At 44.9% G+C, this 20,980-nt stretch overlaps 2 protein-coding genes across 2 annotated transcripts in view; one reads left to right on the top strand and one right to left on the bottom strand.

Annotated features, from left to right (window-relative positions):
* The window catches only part of Ir93a (Ionotropic receptor 93a), a 42,448-nt gene extending 36,518 nt beyond the window's left edge, over positions 1-5,930 (bottom strand). The window contains exons 1-4 of the mRNA XM_065231800.1: positions 5,792-5,930; positions 5,575-5,727; positions 5,385-5,521; positions 5,178-5,298 (exon numbers count right to left, since the gene is read on the bottom strand). Of these exons, the coding sequence (XP_065087872.1) occupies positions 5,178-5,298; positions 5,385-5,521; positions 5,575-5,727; positions 5,792-5,897 (517 nt within the window). The 5' untranslated portion in view covers positions 5,898-5,930. The remainder of the gene's footprint in view (positions 1-5,177; positions 5,299-5,384; positions 5,522-5,574; positions 5,728-5,791) is intronic.
* The window catches only part of LOC135709469 (serine/threonine-protein kinase meng-po), a 73,423-nt gene extending 52,760 nt beyond the window's left edge, over positions 1-20,663 (top strand). The window contains exons 2-6 of the mRNA XM_065231826.1: positions 6,243-6,645; positions 6,707-6,806; positions 18,687-18,869; positions 18,930-19,037; positions 19,101-20,663. Of these exons, the coding sequence (XP_065087898.1) occupies positions 6,321-6,645; positions 6,707-6,806; positions 18,687-18,869; positions 18,930-19,037; positions 19,101-20,214 (1,830 nt within the window). The 5' untranslated portion in view covers positions 6,243-6,320 and the 3' untranslated portion in view covers positions 20,215-20,663. The remainder of the gene's footprint in view (positions 1-6,242; positions 6,646-6,706; positions 6,807-18,686; positions 18,870-18,929; positions 19,038-19,100) is intronic.
* The last annotated feature ends 317 nt before the right edge of the window (positions 20,664-20,980 follow it).

Here is a 20,980-nt window from a genome sequence, read left to right as displayed (position 1 = left end):
ATCATCCTCTGCTCCACAATCTGGAAAAGCACCACGAGCCTAAGCCATCAACGTCGCAATCATCTACGATCTCTCCGTCTGGACCGAAAGGACCGGACCCGAGCTGCAACGTCCACCAAGGTCAGTCAACAGTGTTATTCCGCATCGTTCCTGTCGTACTATACGGACCGGAAAAGGCAGTGCAGACCTACGCGTTCATTGACGATGGATCCGAGCTAACCCTGATGGAGCAAGACTTAGCCAATGAACTAGGCGTCGAGGGGCCGAGAAAATCGCTGTGCCTTAAATGGACCGGCGGAACCCGTAGGGTGGAAAACGAGTCGCAGCAAGTGAATCTGAAAATATCCGGTGTGCGAAGCTCGAAGAAGTACGACCTGTCGGGAGTGTACACCATGTCTTCCCTTCAAATTCGTCCGCAAACGCTGCTGCTGGCCGAGATGCAGAACAAATATCCACACCTGGCTGGACTACCGCTCGAAGCGTACGAAGATATCAGTCCTCGAATCCTCATCGGTTTAAATCACGCCAAACTCGGACATGGAATCAAGAGCCGGGAGGGAAAGCAGAATGAGCCAATCGCAGTGAAGTCTCGCTTAGGCTGGATGGTGTACGGCAACTGTACCGGAAAGGAAGAGGCGGCCGGATATCTGAACTACCACAGTGTCCAAACCTGCGATTGCAATCGGGAGAATGATGATGATCTCCACAAAGCGATGAAATCGTACTTCGCGCTTGATAGCCTCGGGGTTGTCAAACCAAACAAGCTACTGCTGTCGCAGGAAGAACAGCGAGCTCGATCCCTGTTGGATTCTCTAACCCGCTTAGGAGATAACCGTTATGAATGTGGTCTTCTATGGAAGTACGAGAATGTCCGACTCCCGGACAGTAAAGCGATGGCCCTACGGCGGTGGAAGTGTCTGGAAAATCGGATGATAAAGGATCCAGCCTTAGCAGACGCGCTGAAGACGAAGATGCGGGAACATATCAGCAAGGGCTATGTTAGGAAGCTGACTGCTGAAGAACTCCACGAGCCACATCCACGGGTCTGGTACCTTCCGATATTCGTCGTAGAAAACCCTAACAAACCTGGAAAGATACGCATGGTATGGGATGCTGCAGCCAAGGTTCACGGCGTTTCTCTCAACTCGGTCCTTCTAAAGGGTCCCGATGAGCTGGCATCGCTTCTGTCCGTATTAATCCGCTTCAGAGAGTTCAAGGTGGCCGTATGTGGGGATATCAGAGAGATGTTCCATCAGATTCTGATGCGGTATATGGATCAACAGTGCCAACGCTTCTTCTGGTTAGAGGAAAACGAAATAGAACCCAGCTTGTACGTCGTTCAGGTAATGACCTTCGGAGCCTGCTGTTCACCGAGCATCGCGCAACACGTCAAGAACACTAATGCGAAGCGTTTTGAACAGGACCACCCGGAAGCAGTCGACGCCATCATCAAGCGACACTACGTCGATGACATGCTGGTAAGCACGGAAACGGAACAAGAAGCTGTGAAACTGGCACAAGAGGTGAAGAAAATTCATGAGCGTGGCGGATTCGAGATACGAAACTGGATTTCGAACTCCAAAAGGGTTCAGGCAACGCTTAAAGGTGAAGCAACGGAGGAGAAAAACCTGAACATCGGTGAGGAAGCTACAACGGAGAAGGTGCTAGGGATGTGGTGGAACACCATGACAGATCGTTACACTTACAAAGTATCATCCCGATACGACCAAGCCTTTTTAACCGGAAGCCGTCGACCAACAAAGCGAGAAGTTCTTCGAATGCTGATGATGGTCTACGATCCGTTGGGATTTATCTCACATCTGCTGATGTTCCTGAAGGTGCTGCTGCAGGAGATTTGGAGGACTGCAATCGGCTGGGATGATCCAATTCAAGATACGCAGTTCGAAAAATGGTTGACATGGCTGGCAGTGTTTCCACAGATGAGTTCCGTCGAGGTTCCCCGATGCTACCGATCCTTGACATCCGTTGAAGCAGAGATTGAGATGCATACGTTCGTCGACGCCAGTGAGAATGGGTTTGCAGCGGTCGTCTACCTTCGATTCACTGAGGGAGACACGATCGAATGTGCCTTGGCGGGAGCTAAAACTAGGGTAGCTCCACTGAAGTTCCTGTCAATCCCGCGATCTGAGCTCCAAGCGGCTCTTCTTGGTGCGCGACTTGCAGACACAATACTGTTGTCTCTGTCCATCAAGGTCTCGAAGCGGTTTTTCTGGACGGACTCCAAGGACGTGCTCTGCTGGTTAGGATCTGACCATCGGCGATACAGCCAATTTGTCGCCTTCCGGGTCAGCGAGATCCTAGAGTCGACGGAGATTAGTGAATGGCGGTGGGTTCCAACGAAGCTGAACGTGGCCGATGATGGAACAAAGTGGGCACGAACTCCAGATTTATCTGCAGACAGTCGCTGGTTCAGGGGGCCAGAATTCCTTTGGCGAGAACAACAGGAGTGGCCTGTCTCACCAGGCTTCGGAAAAACTACCGACGAAGAGCTGCGCCCACACTTGCTATTCCACGAATCAACAACAAAACCAGTTATCGATCCACAATACTTCTCTCGCTGGAGTCCACTCCTTCGTCGCACAACGTACGTCCTCCGGTACGTTCACAACCTGAAGCGGTCCACAAGAAAGGAACAACGTGTCAATGGGTCGCTGACTCAGCAGGAACTGGCTAGAGCTGAAAACTACTTGTTCCGCCTAGCACAGTCCGAAGGTTACGCGGACGAGATCGCCACGCTGGCAGCGGGATATCACCAAACGAGCACCAAAGGAAGGATCATTCGAAACAACCCACTCTTTCGTACCGCTTTCTTGGACGAAAACGGAGTTGCCCGATTCCGAGGTCGAACGAAGGCGTGCGCATTCGTCGATCGTGATGCTGCTGAACCCATTATTCTTCCTCGTCATCATCAAGTCACCCGACTAATCATAGCTGAGGCCCACGAGCGGTTCAACCACCAGAACCACGCAACGATTGTCAACGAGCTCCTGCAACGGTACCGCATTCCTCGGCTGAAAGCGACCTACAACGCTGTTCGGAAAGACTGTCAGCAGTGCAAGAATGACCTAGCGAAACCACGTCCTCCGATGATGGGCGATCTTCCGCAGTCACGCCTGGCTGCATTCAGTCGTCCTTTCACCTACATGGGGGTGGATTATTTTGGTCCAATATTAGTATCGGTGGGCCGACATTCTGAAAAACGGTGGGGGGTTCTCGCGACCTGTCTGACCACACGCGCCATCCACTTGCAGATCGCTCACACACTGACCACCGACTCCTGCGTAATGGCAATCCGAAACGTCATGGCTAGGAGAGGAGTTCCTGCTGTGATCTACAGCGACCGTGGGACCAACTTCCAGGCCACCAGCAAGGAACTAAAGGTGGCAATCGAGCTACTCGATCAAAACAGACTGGCCAGCGAATTCACTACGAGTCGTACCCAGTGGACATTTATTCCACCGGTTTCACCACACATGGGTGGAGCATGGGAAAGGCTGATCCGTAGCGTGAAGCAAAACCTTGCTAAGGTACAACCTAGCAGACTACCGACCGACGAAGTGTTGCAGAATGCGATGGTGGAGGTTGAAAACATCGTCAACTCTCGACCATTAACGGACCTTCCCGTAGACGATGACGAGTCACCCGTTTTGACACCCAACCACTTCCTGCTAGGGTCAGCAAACGGCCTCAGATCATGGGTTCCGTTCAACGATAATCCCATCCTACGGAGGAACTGCTGGATCCAGTCACAAGTTATGGCTGACAAGTTCTGGAAGCAGTGGGTACGAGACTATCTACCCTGTCTTACGCGAAGAACGAAGTGGTTCACTCCAGCGACTCCAATTACTGTCGGTGATACTGTGGTGATCGTTGACGCGAAGCTATCCAGAAACTGCTGGCCTAAGGGAAGAGTTATCGCTACGCATCAGGCTCCAGACGGACAGGTACGGTCGGCGACAGTACAAACAGCGTCTGGTGGAATATACGAGCGCCCGGCCATTTCATTGGCTGTGCTCGACGTAGGCGTTAGGACGAATACGCTACCAGATGATCCTTCGCGCATTCCGGGGGGAGTGTTGACTACGCCCCGTCGGTAAAGAGTGTCGGTGCCCCCATTCGACGCTGCATCACTGCGCGCCACACCTGGCGCTGGCGAAGGGATCGGCTGCGATACCAAGGATAAACAATACGTGAACGAAAAAAGAAGATAATCGTAAACAAATAGCCATCGCGGAAGGTGAAAGGTTTCAGATTAAATTAAATTCTATTGCTTCAAAAGTGAAATTAAAATACTTATACTAGTTTAATTCCTATGAGCTAAAGTGAATTTATTCTTAAACCTAATTTAACTTAGTGCCTCTCGATAAAGCTTAATCTAGGTGAGATTTTAGGTAATGAGAGATGAGTGAAAATTATATGTTATTCTACTTCGTATTCTACTTTGTCTGGACGAAAAGGTGGAGGAAAACCTATGAGAACAGTCCACGTTAATGGAGGAGGAGTAAAAAAAGAGGACAAGTAGGACATTAGAACAATTGTTGCGCGAGAAAACTACGAGACTAGAAACGCTAATAGTAAGGTAAAAATAACAAAAATGTTAACATTGTTTATAAGAGTTTCTTTCGCAGGAATTTTATAATTGTTTCCATCAATACGGAATAAATTCATAGAATTTGGTTTCAAGTTTCGCCGTCTTCGCAACATATTATATTAACAATATGATCCACTCTTTAACTTAGCTGGCGAACCGAATTTTTAGCGATGAAAGCACCTCTGTGGCCAAAAAGGCTACCAATATATTTGTTTATCGTCACGAGGGGTAAACCAAATGAAAATTTGTTTTATAATTAAAATGAATATATTTCAGCATTTTATTTTATTTCATGACAACAGTGACATGTCAGAAAAATTTTAAAGTAATATACACAATGTAATTAATGAAAATAATTTGACTCTTACTTTTGTAATAAGTGCTATATTCGCACCCCTCGATTGTAATTGAATGATTGTTGCTGACCTTTCTCAACGGTAGATGGTGCGTGAAGCAATATTTTGCGGGTCGCCATTGCAACATTTGGAAAAGGCATGAATGGATCATATTGTTAATATGATATATTTGGATACACGCAATCGTGCAAAATTATCACTCAACTTACCAAAGCTGTCATCGTACAGCAAAATGGCAGACTTCCAGTCGAATGCCTTCATGGCTTTCATATCCATAATCACCTGCGGAAGCTCCTCAAAAGAGCCGGTCGATGGAATCGTTTTCGGAATCTATGATTGCGTAATAATCAATTGGTTGGATGTTTTAGTCATTAAAATGAGCCATTTTCCAGCCCTTCCCAATTGCTGAAACTCACCATGATCGCATTGTTCTGCGGCAACCGTAAACAATCGGAATCCGTAATACTCATGATGACCAAGTTTTCCTTGACCGAATTCCCGTACACATCCCAGGTGTTTTCGCAATTTGAAACGGAAAGCACCGCTGTGAAATCTGTTGCGAATAAATGAATGCAATTTTCAAACCAAGGATTAAGCTATAAATACCTCTTCTCAGATTGATACTGGTCCAGGAAAAGTACTTCACAATGAGACCACCATTTCTAAAGTTGTCGCGTAGAATCCTTTCGAACAACCGTTTGGTGCCTTCCAGTATTTCCTCGTACTGATTATCCAGGTAGTCCCGATCCAAAATCACCGCTGCAAATAATTGCAATGCCATTAAAGCGTTCAAGTTGAAACTAGGTAAATTAATCGGACACACCAATCGATGCATTTGCGGAAATCAGCGAAGGAAAGTCATCCCCACGGGAGGAACCGGCTTTGCACAACACCAAAATCAGCACCAGTAATTTGAGTCTAGGCAGCATTTTCCTTTCGCACACAGTTTCACAACCGACACAACGTGGTGTAAGACGGAATCCGAGACTGCGACTTGGCATTTATACCCATCGACAAGCTCCGTTGCAGGTGTTCCCGGCAGCTCGAGCGTTTGGCATGCATTGGATGAAATAGTGATGAAAACATGAAACTTTCATGCAAAAGGGCACCTCAGCTCGCGTGAGTGAATATTTGATCACTTTCCGTAGATTGGTCGGGCAATCGGGAAACAGCTGATTATTTGTGGTGGTCTGTAATTGTATTTTGGGTGGTGAATGGGAAAAATTGTCAGATAGTATTATTCTAACACTCCCCCATTATTGGTCTTCTTTCAGGAATGCGCACACCGCCAATACAGCTGAGATAGACGATTCTGCCAAACTCCCATCGGCACCTCAACCAATGCCGCAACTATGTCCTCCAGCCGGAAATCCAGCGGGAACATCCACAAGATACGGGAGTTCGAACTCGACAAGGTCACCCTGTCGGATGAGTTCGACATCCTGCAGATCGTCGGCGAGGGATGGTTCGGCAAGATCCTCCTAGTCGAGCATCGTGCCACCGACACGGAGATGGTACTCAAGCTGCTGCCGAAACCGTTCGTATCGCTGAACGATTTCTACAAAGAATTCCACTTTAGCTTACACCTGGGCGCGCACAAGAACATCGTCACCACGTACGATGTGGCGTTTGAGACCGCCGGGTTCTACGTATTCACCCAGGAATATGCCCCCCTGGGTGAGTGCCGCATCTAAAGTCCAATAATCTACATTCGATAAGATTGTGACCTTCTTTTCAGGCGATTTGACGTCCAACGTGTCGGACAGCGGGATTGGCGAGTTGCACACCAAACGGGTCGCCCGGCAGTTGGCTTCTGCCATCGATTATTTGCATCAAAAGTGAGTGAATGTTCCGCTTAGGTTTGAGGGTAATTAACATCATTTGAGCAACGGCATTTAGAGAATGAAGCGTAGCGAAATTACGTTGTTAAAGTGAATTTGGGCAATAAAGCCGAGAGGGGGTATCATATTTACTTTGATATACCGAAGCCATGCGACGGGAAAGTGACGAGATTTCGGCAGACCGTAATTCACTTGCTGGAGCTAAAATTAAATCACCATTTACAAGTGTACGGCAGATGATGCTATCTGGGGCGGAAAGAATATTAATCATATTCCAATACGGTGTGGTACTCAGCTGGGAATTTTATGATGCGCAAAACGGTGGTTGGTGTGCTAGTTACTATTCATAATTTTAAACCGGTGAACCAGTGAAGTGGCACATTTGTTCCAATCCATATATTTTGATGAACTGGTGTGACTTTGTAGCTCCTTGTTCTACCATTTCATTAAATGTCGGTGACATGAACTATCTTTTCGGGGCCTCATAGCCTAGTCAGTAAAGGCACGGTATTACCAAGTCAGAGGCGGCGACTTCGATTCCTGGTCCGGTCGAGGGAATCTTTCGTGTTGGGAATTTTCTCGACTTCCCTGGGCATAGAGTATCATTGTGCTTGCCACACAATATACAAATTCATGCATTGGTATTGGCATCGAAAACTCTCAATTAATAACTAAAATTAAATAATTTAGTAAACACTAAGTTGAGAGCACGCAATAAGCTAATATGCACTAAGCAATTAGCTTGAAATGCGAAGAAGAAGAAGAAGAAGAAGAAGAAGAAGAAGAAGAAGAAGAAGAAGGAGAAGAATAAGAAGAAGAAGATAAACTATCTTAAACAAAATAAAAATAAATTAAGAAATTTTAGAAGACATTATTATGTAGGGCCATCACTGGTAATTTTATGTTTCGTTTTACCAACCCAATCTTGAAACAAGCAGTTAAATTTGTCAACAAAGAATAAAAGATTCTTAAGGACATAAATTTGGAGCGACAACAGTTTTTTTTTGCCGGCCACTAGTTCATCTCTAAAGAGGCGGGACAAAAGCTACTGCCGCTCATGGCAAGTCCGTCCCATAGCACAAATCAGCAAGCCGAGAAAAATGCGTTTTGAGATTGCATAGCACCATACCTTCTTATGTAATGGTTTGGTGTTTTGGTGTTTTTCCTTTTTTTTTCAGATTAAAGTTGGTGAGTTCATCCAGTATCATGAAAATATGAGTGATTTTCGGCCATTTTCATTGAAAAAATCAGTTTTGATTAAAACGCAAATAGGACCGACTTGCGATGAGCGGCAGAGCAGTGCTGTTATGGTAAAGTTGGAACTGGTTACTCACAGACTTTTCACAAATGTGCGCCCCTTTAAGGAGCGCGATCTTACTAAAACTAGCCTTGCTGAAGATCCCAATCCCTGGATCAAAACTTTGACGATTATAAAATTGTAACACTTTTTCTGAAGACTCTGAGGAAGAAACAAAGTGACTAATTATTCAAGACCATTACAACTTCCCCAAAAGTCCAGACTTTTCTGAAGTTTTCGGAGCTTCTGTAAAGAAACTGGCGCTGCTCCAAAGATCTCTGAACTTTAACAATCCCCCTTATTATACGAGTCACATGACTATCTGTCACCGTGCTAATCAAATGGAGAGTCACCTTACCGGTGAGAGAGAGTCACGTGCCTCGCAGAATAGGGGGAATGTTTTCTAGATCTGGATTTCTCACCAAATTTTAAAAGTTGCTGCAATATTCCTGAAGATAATTGAGCTGCCCTGAAGTTTTTTAATCTATCCTGAAACTCGAGCAGATTTTATGATCCTTTCTTAAAGCTCATGGAACTTCAATTAAAATCTCTTAACTTCCCTGAAATTTCCTAAATTTTCAAGAAGCTTCCGAATTTTCATTTACGTTTCCTAATTTTTCAAGTAGTTCTCGGAACCAGAGCGTAAAATTAATGACTGCTTAGGCTGAGTGTGAAAGCGCTGCGCTATTCATTTCATTGCTCTGTCCATCGGGGCCCCACAAAGTCACTCTCAATTGAAAATCGTCAAGCGACGATGAAGCTGTCAACCATCACTTTCAATTGAAAGTCATTCTGTCTTCTCTTCGAGCAGATCCCCGTCAACATCAACATAACCACTTTCGATCAGTTTTCATGCTGTTTGTTTTAACTTGACTAGTGCTCATTTCTTCTTTCAATGTCAAATGAACTTACTTTTGCATATAAGCGAAGCTGTATAATCCAAATTCACGCAGTTTTTATGACTTTTGTTGATTTAAGTGTATGCGCATAGATCTGTGAACGTGGATGTCAAATTTATCATTGTCGGTTGGTTTGTTTACCCATCAATAAAGGTATTTTTCAATCGGGATGACGTCTAGAAATCGAAAGTTGATATGCGACGCCATTTTGAAATCTAAGATGGTGGCTTCCAGTTTAAGAAAAAGTGGGAAATGCTGTCAAATACTTATCAATAAAGGTATTTTTGGAATCGGGATGATGTCTAGAGGATGACAATCGATGTCCGACGCCATTTAGAAATCCATCATGGCGGCATCCGATTTCAGATTAAGTGGGAAATACTGTCAAATACCCATCAATATAGGTATTTTTTAAATGGGGATGGCATCTAGAGGCCGGAAATCGATATCCGACGCCATTTTGAAATCTAATATGGCGGCTTCCTATCTCAGAGACAATGGGAACTGCTGGAATCGGGGTGACGTCTGGAGATTGGAAATAAATATCCGACGCCATTTTGAAATCCATGATGGTGGCTTGCGGTTTGAGAAAAAGTTGTAAATTCTATCAAATACCCAAACAAACGGTTTTTTTAGAATCAGGGTAACATCTAGAAGCCGGATATCGATATCCGGCGCCATTTTGTAATTCAAGACGGTGGCTTCCGATTTGCGGAAAAGTGTCAAATATCCTAAAATGTGGTTATTTTCAGAATGGAGATGAGACGTAGATACCGAAAATTGATGTCACGCCGTCTTTAAATCGAAAATGACGGCTTTGGTTCAGAAAAAAAAAACTGTGAAATACTGTCAAATACCGATCAATATGGGTTTTTTGAAATCGAGCTGACATCTCGAAGAAAGAAATCGATGTCCGACGCCACCTTGAAATTCAAAATGGTGGCTTCCGATTTCAGAAGAAGTGTCAAATAGCCTACAAAAGGCATCGAATATCGATTTTCAGCATCTACGCGTCGTCCTCGTTCCGAAAATGCCCAGCTCTTAGGGTATTTGACCCTTTTTTTTGAAACTCGATGGCCACCATATTGCATTCCAAAATGGCATCGGATATTGATTTTCGGTATCCACACGTTGTCTCCATTCCGGAAATACCCATATTGTAGGGTATTTGACACTTTCTGAACCCTGATGGCCGCCATATTGGATTCCAAAATGGCATCGGATATTGATTTTTGGCATCTACGCGTTGTCTCTGTTCCGAAAATACCCATATCTTAGGGTATTTGACGCTTCATAAAACCAATGGCCACTATCTTGAATTCCAAAATGGCGTCGGGTATCGATTTTCTGCATCTACGCGGCATCCCCGTTCTGCAAATACCCTATTGTAGGGTATTTCTCAGGGTATTTGACACCTTGAAATTCAAAATGGTGGCTTCCGATTTCAGAAGAAGTGTCAAATAGCCTACAAAAGGCATCGAATATTGGTTTTCTGCACCTTTGCGTCGTCCTCGTTCCGAAAATACCCATATTGTAGGGTATTTGAGACTTTCCCTGACCTCGATGGCTGCCATCTTGGACACCAGAATGGCCTCGTTAATTTAATTTTCGATTAATATAAAATAATATATTATTACGAATATAATCCCCATCCCTATCGGCAACCGATATTGTGCGGATACTATCCGGATACTATGTTTTGATGCCTGCGTCGTCGGGTAGGGACAAGTCGAATGAGCCACGAATTGAAGTGAAAGTGGAAAAAAAGAAGGAAGCAGTTTTCGAGTCATTCATTGCGTCAATTGAAATAAGTATTTGCTTCAAATGAAATGAACTGAAGCACTTGATGAACGAAACAAGTGATAGTCCAGTCATGTTTGAAAAGAGAAATGTTCATCGTGACTCGATAACAAGAAACACGATGACTTACACGAAAATGATATTGCTCTAAATGAAGCGATTCTGCGGAGAGTTCATTTTCTTTTCTTTGTTTCGAAAATGCAGAACCCTGCTGTCCATACCATTTGTACCAAACGGTTAACGACGAAGCAATGAAAGTCAGTCACTCACGAACAGGCGACTCACATCGCTTGCCTTCGCTCACACAGCATGTAATTGACGCATTTTTTCCATATAAAATGTACGCTCAGTCATTCAAAACAGGGATTGGGTACCATCACAGAAGAATAAACGTGCTGACTGAGCTACTAACTGAGTGCTCGGCTGTCAGTGACTCGTTTTCTTCTCAATAATTCGGACTCTCACGGGGCAGTGAATGATGAGACAGATGGCAGTTTATATTCATATGAAAATGTTTTGCGCACTGCTCGGAACTTCGCTACCTACAATTTTCCTGATATTCGTGGAACTTTCCTGAAGACCCTGCATGTTTACAGAAGTTTTCTGAATATTCCAGAAATTCTTGAAATATTCTGTAATTCTCGGAACTGTTTTTAAATATCCTGGAATTTATTAGTGGAACTGCTTTGAAGTTCTCAGATCTTTCTCGAAATACTTGAGCCATCCCTGATTTTTTTCCTTGATTTGTTTTCCGTCAATCTTGTTTTCCATACTGAGTACCAATGCTACCGACGCCAGGAAAGCAACTCCTACCCTGGATCCTACCTATTGACTCATCAACTCATGAACCGGGGACCAAAGGCTTTACTTCCTGGAATGTGTGATCAGAGATTTTATGCCTCAGAAAATCCCAGCGCGCCGACTGGGATTGAACCAAGGCCTTTTGGGATCATAGGCAATCACGCTTACCATTACACACCACCGGCTTCCCTGAAAATGCTGAAACTGCCATTCGTCACATCCTTGACGATGACATCCCAAGTTTACATCGAAGAATGACTGAAAAAGCGTGTAAAGGGTGTCCACGATGAAATTGCCACACTATGAAATTGCTCTAACTTTTTAACAGTTGGGTAGAATTTAATGAAAATTTGGGTGGATTTAGCTCATAGTGCATTATTTACATCCTACAAGTTTTAAAGTCCTGTGATCAAAACTCGCGGAAATGGAGTCGAAAGAACAGCTCGTGCGTGATAAAATCTTGCGCATTCATCACGAGAAAAAGGATCTCTCGCATCGTTCCATCGTTAAAACGTTGGGAATCGCGAATTCCACGGTGTCGCGAGTGATTAAGCGGTTCGAGGAACGGTTGACCACCGATCGGAAGCCCAGAAGTGAAGGAAAAAGTATTCCGTACAACACCAAAAATCACAACCGCGTAGTTGGGGCCTTCAACCGAAATCCGAACGCCTCCGTTAGGAATGTGGCTAAGAAGCTGCACCTAAGCCGAAGTTTTGTCCAGAAGGCCAAAACTAAGGCTGGGCTTCGAACGTTCAAGGTACAAAAGGCCCCTAATCGCGACGAGAAGCAGAACAAGTCCGCCAAAACCCGTGCCAGGAAGTTGTACCTCAACATGCTGACGAAAGTTGAATGCTGCATCATGGACGACGAAACATATGTGAAGGCCGACTTCAAATAGATCCCCGGCAACCTGTTTTTCACGGCCAAGGATAAGTTCAGCGTTCCGGAGCATGTCCGCACTCAGAAGATGTCCAAATTTGCGAAGAAATTCCTGGTTTGGCAAGCCATCTGCACGTGCGGGAAGCGGAGTGCACCTTTCGTGACCCAGGACACGATGAACGGACAGGTGTGCATAAAAGAGTGCCTCCAGAAGCGGCTGCTTCCTCTCCTGAAGGCCCACAACGTCCCAACAATCTTCTGGCTGGATTTGGCCTCATGCCACTACTCCAAGGGCGTGCTGAAGTGGTATGCGGACAATAAGGTCAATTTCGTGCCGAAAATGTTCAACCCTCCCAACACTCCGGAGCTCCGCCCCATCGAGAAGTACTGGGCGATTATGAAGCAGCACCTTCTTAAACGACCTAAGGTAGTGAAGACAGTCGAGGAACTGAAGAAAGTATGGGTTTACATGCAAAAAACGGTTGATTCACAGGTTGTGCAGAATCTTATGGCCGGGGTTAAGGCCAAGGTGCGGGCATTTGCGTATGGACTGTAAATAAAATACGAGTAAAATGGTAAAATGAAGTTTAATAGTTATTTCTCAATCCTTGAAAATTTGATGGCAATCGGATGAAAACTCGAATTTCGCGAATCAATTTTGTGTGTGGCAATTTCATCGTGGACACCCTTTATTGCAGTTGATCCGCTAGCACAAGGGCAAAGTCATTTTTTGGCCGGATTTCACCAGCTGCCACTACTCCAATGTGATTCTGGAGTGGTATGCAGTCAACAAGATCGATTTTGTCCCCAAACTAGAGAATCCTCCGAATTTCCCGGAATTTCGACCAATCGAAAAATACTGGGCAATTTCAAAGCAGCGACTTCGACGAAGCAGCGGGGCAGTCAAGGACATCCTGCAAATGCGGGCAAAATGGAAGAAATGCGCTGATTCCGTGTCCGTTTTCACTGTGCGGGCGCTGATGGGTGAGATTTCGGGAGGAAGGTTTGAGATTTCGTTCGAACTCGAGAAATGTAACCATCTAATGCTGCAACTTTGAAGTTTTAATAAAAGCACTGTAAAGCAACCATTAATGGACTTTTTAAACTTTTTGAATCACGACTTACAGGTCTTTTTGTGCGTACCAATTAACTTTTAGTCAGCCTATAGAGATACGGAATGCAAGACAAGATTATCAAGGACAGAATTAAACAAACTGACAGGAGCAGGTGGCAGAAAAGAGCGTGAAAACAAACTACAACCAACAAGTTTCGCAAGTTTCCCGAAATGTGCAGCCACTGGGGATCGTCGAAAACCTGGAGTATGGGGGTTTGATAAGATCCTCCATGTAACATGTAGCAAACACAAATAAGTTTAGTTCTTTTCGAGGGATCTATCATTTGATGTTGTGTTTATAGTCATGATTGTGTGTGTGCGTATGTGTTTTTTTTTTTCTTCTCTCCTCTGCTTGGATCCCCCCGGGACCACTGTGAACCCGAGCAAAGTCGGTTAACAAAATGAAAGCAAATCGATATTAAAGTGTGCAGTTCCTATCATAATGAAAACTCGTTTTGATTTCAAATGTTGCGACATAAGTCTGATATCATATTGTGCTTTCATTATGCAGTCAAGACGTTTTAAATGAAAGCAACTTAACTTGAAGTTCTGCTGTTTACGTCTTGTTTAAAATTTAATTGAAATTCATCTGTCGTTGAACTAATGATTATCGTTTATCTGATTTGTTTAACACATTTTAGGTCATTCGTGACTTGCCCGTGGTGAGATTGGAGCCTAAGTCTTTCAGCTTGAGAAACATGAATGGTAACCATTTACTCTAGGCCCGTATTCAGTTAAACATTATGAATGCAAAATCAGTAATCAAATTGATTTCATTGAAAGCAGGATTAGTTTTCCGTTTGCTTCAACAGTGTAAAATTTTGCTCTCATTTTTGCTGTGTTAACCGTTAAGTCAACCAAAATGAGATCAACTGGAGTATTCAAAATAAGTTACATCATAACAGCAAATTTTGATTTCAATTTGATCTTCAGCTTTGCTCGGGAAGTGACTACTTCAGGGGGTAGCTATGCTAATGAACTTTTCATACTCTCTCCATTTACGCTGCAGCTCCGACATAATCTGCGTGACTGCCCTGCTGACGGCATTCCAAGTGCCCTCCTCTCAACACATTTCATCGACGATATTTTCCACGTTAAGGACGGGCATCTCCCTTCGCACTGCTTCGAACCTTGGACAGTCGAAGACCACATGCTCCAGCGTTTCATCCACGGCCACACTCTGGACAGAAGGGTGACGCTGCGTGTCCGAACCGATGCAGGTACTTCCAGAAGCAGCCGTGGCCAAACAGGAACTGCGTTGGTGGAAGTTGACTTCTCCGTGTTTTATGTTCACCCAGGTCGAAAGAACTTTCCGTACTCTTGCGACTTCTCTCCGCCTGTAGCACTCGCTGTCCTGCAGGGTGATGCCGATAGGGATCATACCGGCGATAACATACTGCTTCCGACGAGATGGCTATATACACACTTACGACTCGCACGGCCATGAACCGGAACGTACTGCTCAGTTTCCTTTGGTTCTGCTTCGTTTACAGTGCTGCAACCCAGGTTGGACCTCCATACCTCAATATCGACGACGACACACTGACCAGAAGACGCCTCTTGCTACTGCTGGGACCTGTGTTTTTCGGTATGATTCTAGCTATCGCGTTGATGGCCTTCGAAGCCTTCTCACAGGCATATTCGACGTGGCTGTTGAAGTGGCGTGCTCCCCGACGGTGATTTCTGCCAGCTGTACCGCTTTACAGTTACTGACCAATAACACTTCCGTTTTGTGGTGGGCTATCTGCAGCTTCGCTCCTTGCATCCAGTTTCTAATCATGTCGATCGCCTCGGTCACCAACACTTCCACCTCTTCCAGCGTCTCGCCGATTACCATCAAGACGTCGTCGTCCGCAAAGTCAACGATCTCAACTCCTTTGAGCAGCTTCAGCGTTCCAGAGCGTTGGACTAAGGATGGAGCCATTTGGAACTCCCGCTGTGATCCTAATCGATCTCTGTCCCATGTCTGTCTCGTAGACCAGAACCCGGTTATGGAAATAACTCCTTTGGATCCTGTACAGGTAGTTAGGGACTCTCCTTCTATGCAGCGCTTCGGCGATGGCCTCCCAGCTGGCGCTGTTGAGCGCATTCTTGACGTCGATCGTTATCACGGCGCAATATCGATCTCCTCTCAGCTTCTGTTTGGACGCCATCTTAGCTCTTTCGACCACTGTCCGAATTGCATCCACCGTTGATCTCCCTTTCCGGAATCTAAGCTGCGTCGCTGACAGTCAGTGCTCATTCTCCTTGCATTTCGTCAGCCTGTTTAGGATGATCCTCTCCAAGAGTTTTCCGAGTGTATTCAGCCTGTACGATGCTGGATCCCCCGGTGGTTTTCCTGGTTTCTGCAGCATCATCCTGAACATGTCCGTGTCGTGTCACATGCTCTTACTAACGTTTCTGTCACCTGTCCGTGTTCAGATCTTCGGGGACCCTGTCCACACGGAGTGCTTCAATGAAAAGATCCTTCGTCTTCCACTTCCGGTCGCAAGTTCTCGTCCTCCGTACTGCCACAGTATTTCGTTGGCCGATGCCATATCGGATCTCCTGATGGTCGCTATGGGTATATTCAACACACTCTCCAATTCATGTTTGCCACCAGCGACGGACTGCAGAAAGTAACATCTCTGCGAAAAGTGCTGCTGGTGCCTTCGTTGCACAGCATAACTTCTAGTTTTGCCAGAGCTTCCAGCAGACTGTGCCCTCTTGTATTGGAACATCTGCTTCTCCACTCCACTGTCCAAGCATTGAAGTTTCCTCCGATGACTACATGTCGTCGTCCGATCAGCTCTTCGGTAAGTCCACCCAGCATCTCATGGAACTGCTCCATCGTCTATCTGGGGGGTGCGTAACAACTACATATGAAGATTCCGTTGATTTTGGCAATCACGAAACCTTCGTATGAGCTCGCATCCACTTCTTGAATGGGATACCTGCCCATAACCTGTTTAGCCACCATTCTAGCTCAATCCGCCACCCAGTTACCGTTATCGGGAGGGACTCGATACGGTTCCACAATGATTGCAACGTCGCACTTTGTTTCTGTTGTCGACTGCCACAACTGCCAGTTGCGGTGCAGTGTTCCAATGATTGAGGTTTATTTGGGTTACCGCCATTACTGTTGGCCGGTCATCGCCTTTTTGTATGCTAGGCATTTGAAGCTTCCCGTCGTTTGATCGTTTCCGTCCTCTTTTTTGCAGAGCATACACCTCGGTTGCTTCGTGCAGCCTCTTGCAATATGACCTTTTTCTCCGCATTTCCTGCACAGATCAGATCTGTCAGGGCCATTGCAGTTCCTCGCCTGGTGACCGGAACCCATGCACATGAAGCATCGCTCCAGTTGCTTGGTAACCCGAGGAGTGGCTTTCAGCGAGCACACTGACCAGCCAACCTTGACGTTGCCCGTCTCCAACTGTCCTAAACTATCTGCCCTACTGCCCTAAAAATCTTTAAACTTCTCTGAAAATCTCTGAGCTTCTGTGAAATTCCCACAATATGTCTCTACCCAAGTAACAATTTTGGTTTAATGAGGGTTCTGTAAACCATGATTTAGACATGTAGAATGCTTTAAAACCTCGAAAAAACATACAATGATACTTGAGGAGTTATCTAAAATTTTCAGCAGTTCTCCGGACGTCCATGAAATTCCTGGAACTTCCTACAGTTTCTCAAAATTTTGCTGACGTTCATGGTCCTATCCTGAATTAATTTCATCTAACGTTCACAGATGCCTAAGCTTGCCCGGAAGCTTGGACGTCGCTGAAGTTATTGTGACAATCTTAAGATCTCTGAGCTTCCCTAATAATTTTTAGTCCTATCTTTCTTGAGGTTCTTGGGAATTCTTTAAAGTTTCTTGAAATTTCGGAAGCTCTCTGCATATTCCTGAAGTTCCAAGAACTTCTTAAATTATCTGCATTTTCACTGAAGCTGTTGGGGCCACATTGAAGTTCTAGAAACTCCCCTGAACTGCCCGAAATTTTACAAAATATTCCTTACTCGGTAGTTCATTTCATTCCTCAGAACTTGTGATGACTGCGTTGAAGTTCTCGTTATTCTTCTGATGATGTTCTTATTCATATTTTCTACAGTACCGTGTCTTTTTTTCCTACTGTGAAGTTTCCGATATTGCTATGAATATTCTCTAGACGTTACCCTGATTCTAAAAAAAAACGTTTATATGGGGTTTTGATAGAATTTACAACTTTTTTTCAAACCGGAAGCCGCCATCATGGATTTCAAAATGGCGTCGGATATTGATTTCAAATCTCAAGACGGCACCCCGATTCCAATAATACCCATATTGATGAATGAATTTCAAAATGGCGTCGGATATGAATTTCCAGCCTCTAGAAGCCATCCTGATTCCAAAAATACCTATATTTCTCATTTGTTCTGAAATCGGAAATCGCCATCTTGGATTTCTAAATGGCATCGCATATCAATTTTCGATCTGTAGACTTCATACCAATATTGATGCGTATTTGACTGTATTTCCACTTTTTCGATCTCTAGGCTTCACCCCGATTAAAAAAAATACCCATATTGATGAGTAAACAAACCACCCGACAATGACAAATTTAACATCCACGTGTACAGATCTATGCACATAATCAACAAAAGTCATAAAACTTGCGCGAATTTGGATCGAACAGCTTCGCTTCAATGCAAAAAAAAGTTCATTTGACAATGAAGGAAGAAATGAACACGAGTCAAGCCAAAACAAACAGCATGAAAACTGATCGAAAATGGTTCTGCTGATGTTGATAGGGATCTGCTCGAAGAGAAGACAAAATGACTTTCAATTGAAAGTGATGGTTGACAGCTTCATCGTCACTTGACGATTTTCGATTGAAAGTGACTTTGTGGGGCCCTGGTTTCAACACTCCGAAGGGTATAAATAGTGGGAACTTTCGATTAGAGTCGGATGCAAGAATGACAACTGTAAAAAAATCGAATACTTCACCATTTCTCAATAGTGATGGAGTAATACGACATGCACTAAACTAAGGACACGGGATATACTACAAGATATCAAATTACTGGTCGCAGTGGTCTTAGGTTACTAACTTACGGCAACTTCATTGCAGAGAGCTCATCCACCGGGACATCAAGCTGGACAATGTCCTTGTCTTCCGGTCAGACTTTGCCCGCATCAAGCTGTGTGACTTTGGTGAATCACGCCGCATCGGGGAGGAAGTGCTCCGCCGGAACGAGTGGCTCCCGTATAGCCCACCGGAGGTGCTGACGGTGAAAACCGATGATAAATACAAGTAAGCTGTAGTTCTCTAGTATGCATTCTAGAAAATATAATCAAACTTGAGCCATTCCAGGACTGATACCGCACACGACGTTTGGCAATTTGGTATTGTATGTTTCGTATGCTTGACGGGATGTCTACCGTGGCAAAAGGCCTCCGTAGATGATCCCCGGTTCAACAGGTTCGTCACATCTCATAAACCTCCCGAAGTTGTTTAGAACTCATGTCATTTCTCCCTTTGTAGATTTCAACTGTGGCACAACGCAACGCTCACATTTCCAATGAAGCGCTGTCCGAAGCTGTTCAAGCTGCTTTCGGCGAGGGCGTGCAAAATTTTCAAAAAATTCCTCGATCCCCGACCGGACCGAAGACTGAAGACCTTGAGTGACGTGCAGAAGTATCTGGACGACCGATGGCTTGCCAAGAGTGCCGAGAAGGAAATGGCCGCGAACGAACCGGACGAACTGTGCCCCTCGATGTATTCCTTCCACAGCAGCGTGGATGAGAAGAATCGCCTCCTCTCGACGTTGGCTCAGTGCGGCATCGAGACGACGGTCGATCGAGCGGCGAAAAAGAACCGCATTCGAGACTGGATCCAATCGTCGGTGATCATGGAGGAAGAGGAAGAGGACGATTCAGGATCCGCAACACCAACGTCGACGGCGTCCCGGACGGCAGTTCCTGGACATGTCTCGTCGGTAGCGGCCATGGAGTTGGAAGAGAAGAAGATCAATTCAACGGTTAAGGATGCGTCGCAGAAGCACTTCGATCCCCGAACTGGTACCGTTCAGCTGAGTCCTAGCGAGATGGGCTCCAGGAGCGCCAACAAAATGGAGTATTCCAAAAGCGATAGGAATAATAACCAGAACGCTTCCAATAAAGCCCAAGCAAATGGCAATAAGTTCAATTCAGCACGGTTTTACGACGAATCGGTACCGATCAACCCGTTAACTCCGAACAACAGCGCCTCATCGACGTACGGTTTTATGAAGGCTTTGAACTCGGTAGCGGCCATCACGGTCCCGGAAATCAATGGACGCAACAAGGTTCCAGCTTCCAAGTACCAGGAGTCAGCCGTCCGGGACAGCGGCTATGGAGGTTCCGTCGACAGTCGTCAGAAGATGGCGCAAGGTGGAATGATCAAACGATCGCCGGTGCTTTCCAAACGGTCCGCTATGATCAAGTCCAACAACAAAACCCACGAGGAGGACGAAGAACTGGGAGAGGACCGGGAGTTTTCTAATGACTTCGAAGATCTCGAGTTAGATCGCGGCTCCTACGAGGGGCTCAACAAAACCAACGGGAAGCAAACGGCCAAAGACAGCCCATACGATAGGTTTTTCTTTAGAAGGAAGTGAATCGGTGTACTTTAGTGAAGCATGAATTTTTACAGTTACTCGCGCGCACCGTTTGAATGCACCTCGTTGTTTTTTTTTAATATACAAAAGAAGACATTTTTACAGTAGTGTTGTCGTGTTTTGTCCAATTTGTCGCACTGATGATGTTCGCGTTACGAGCACACTGTAGCACAGAATTTGTACTGACTTATTTAAATTGTAGATAGATTTATACACCGATTTGAGCTAAGGCGAGTAGAACCAGTTCTTCAAAGCGAGTTTTCTTCGTTTTCGGAAACGGATTTATTTAGATAGGTAAACATGTGAATCAGCCCAAGAGGCCGGCGAAATTAGTAGATAAGCAATATGACCAAATCGGATTTTGACTATCTGTGTCAGGCTGCTGAATATGTAAACTGTACTACACCACTTGAATTAAGTGATAACAATAAATCAACTGGACAGAAGAAGACTACATCTGTTGAGTGTATTTGTCAACCGAAATGCTGGGAAGTTCAAATAAGATTACGTTTTGTGGTCTGGATGGATAGCTTATCTCCCAAATGCGGTTGACTCTATCTCCAGGGCCTCCAGTCGCCATCAGGCTGAACTATCTTCATCACTCAAGAGAAATTTTATATTAGAAAAAAAAACAGCTATAGGGTGGGTGAGCCAGTAGGGGAGGAACTAATTCGACTTATTTATTAAAAATATAATATAATTTGTATACGTTAATTTATACCTTTTAATCTTTATTTTGCTAGATTAAACTGTATACAGGTTTTGA

Source organism: Ochlerotatus camptorhynchus, unplaced genomic scaffold (genome assembly GCF_037179485.1).
Source record: "Ochlerotatus camptorhynchus isolate MF236.1 unplaced genomic scaffold, CSIRO-AGI_Acam_v1.1 ptg000361l, whole genome shotgun sequence".
In the NCBI taxonomy this organism is placed as follows: domain Eukaryota; kingdom Metazoa; phylum Arthropoda; class Insecta; order Diptera; family Culicidae; genus Ochlerotatus; species Ochlerotatus camptorhynchus.
Note: the sequence above shows the minus strand (reverse complement) of the source record. Positions and strands in the feature narration are given on the sequence as shown.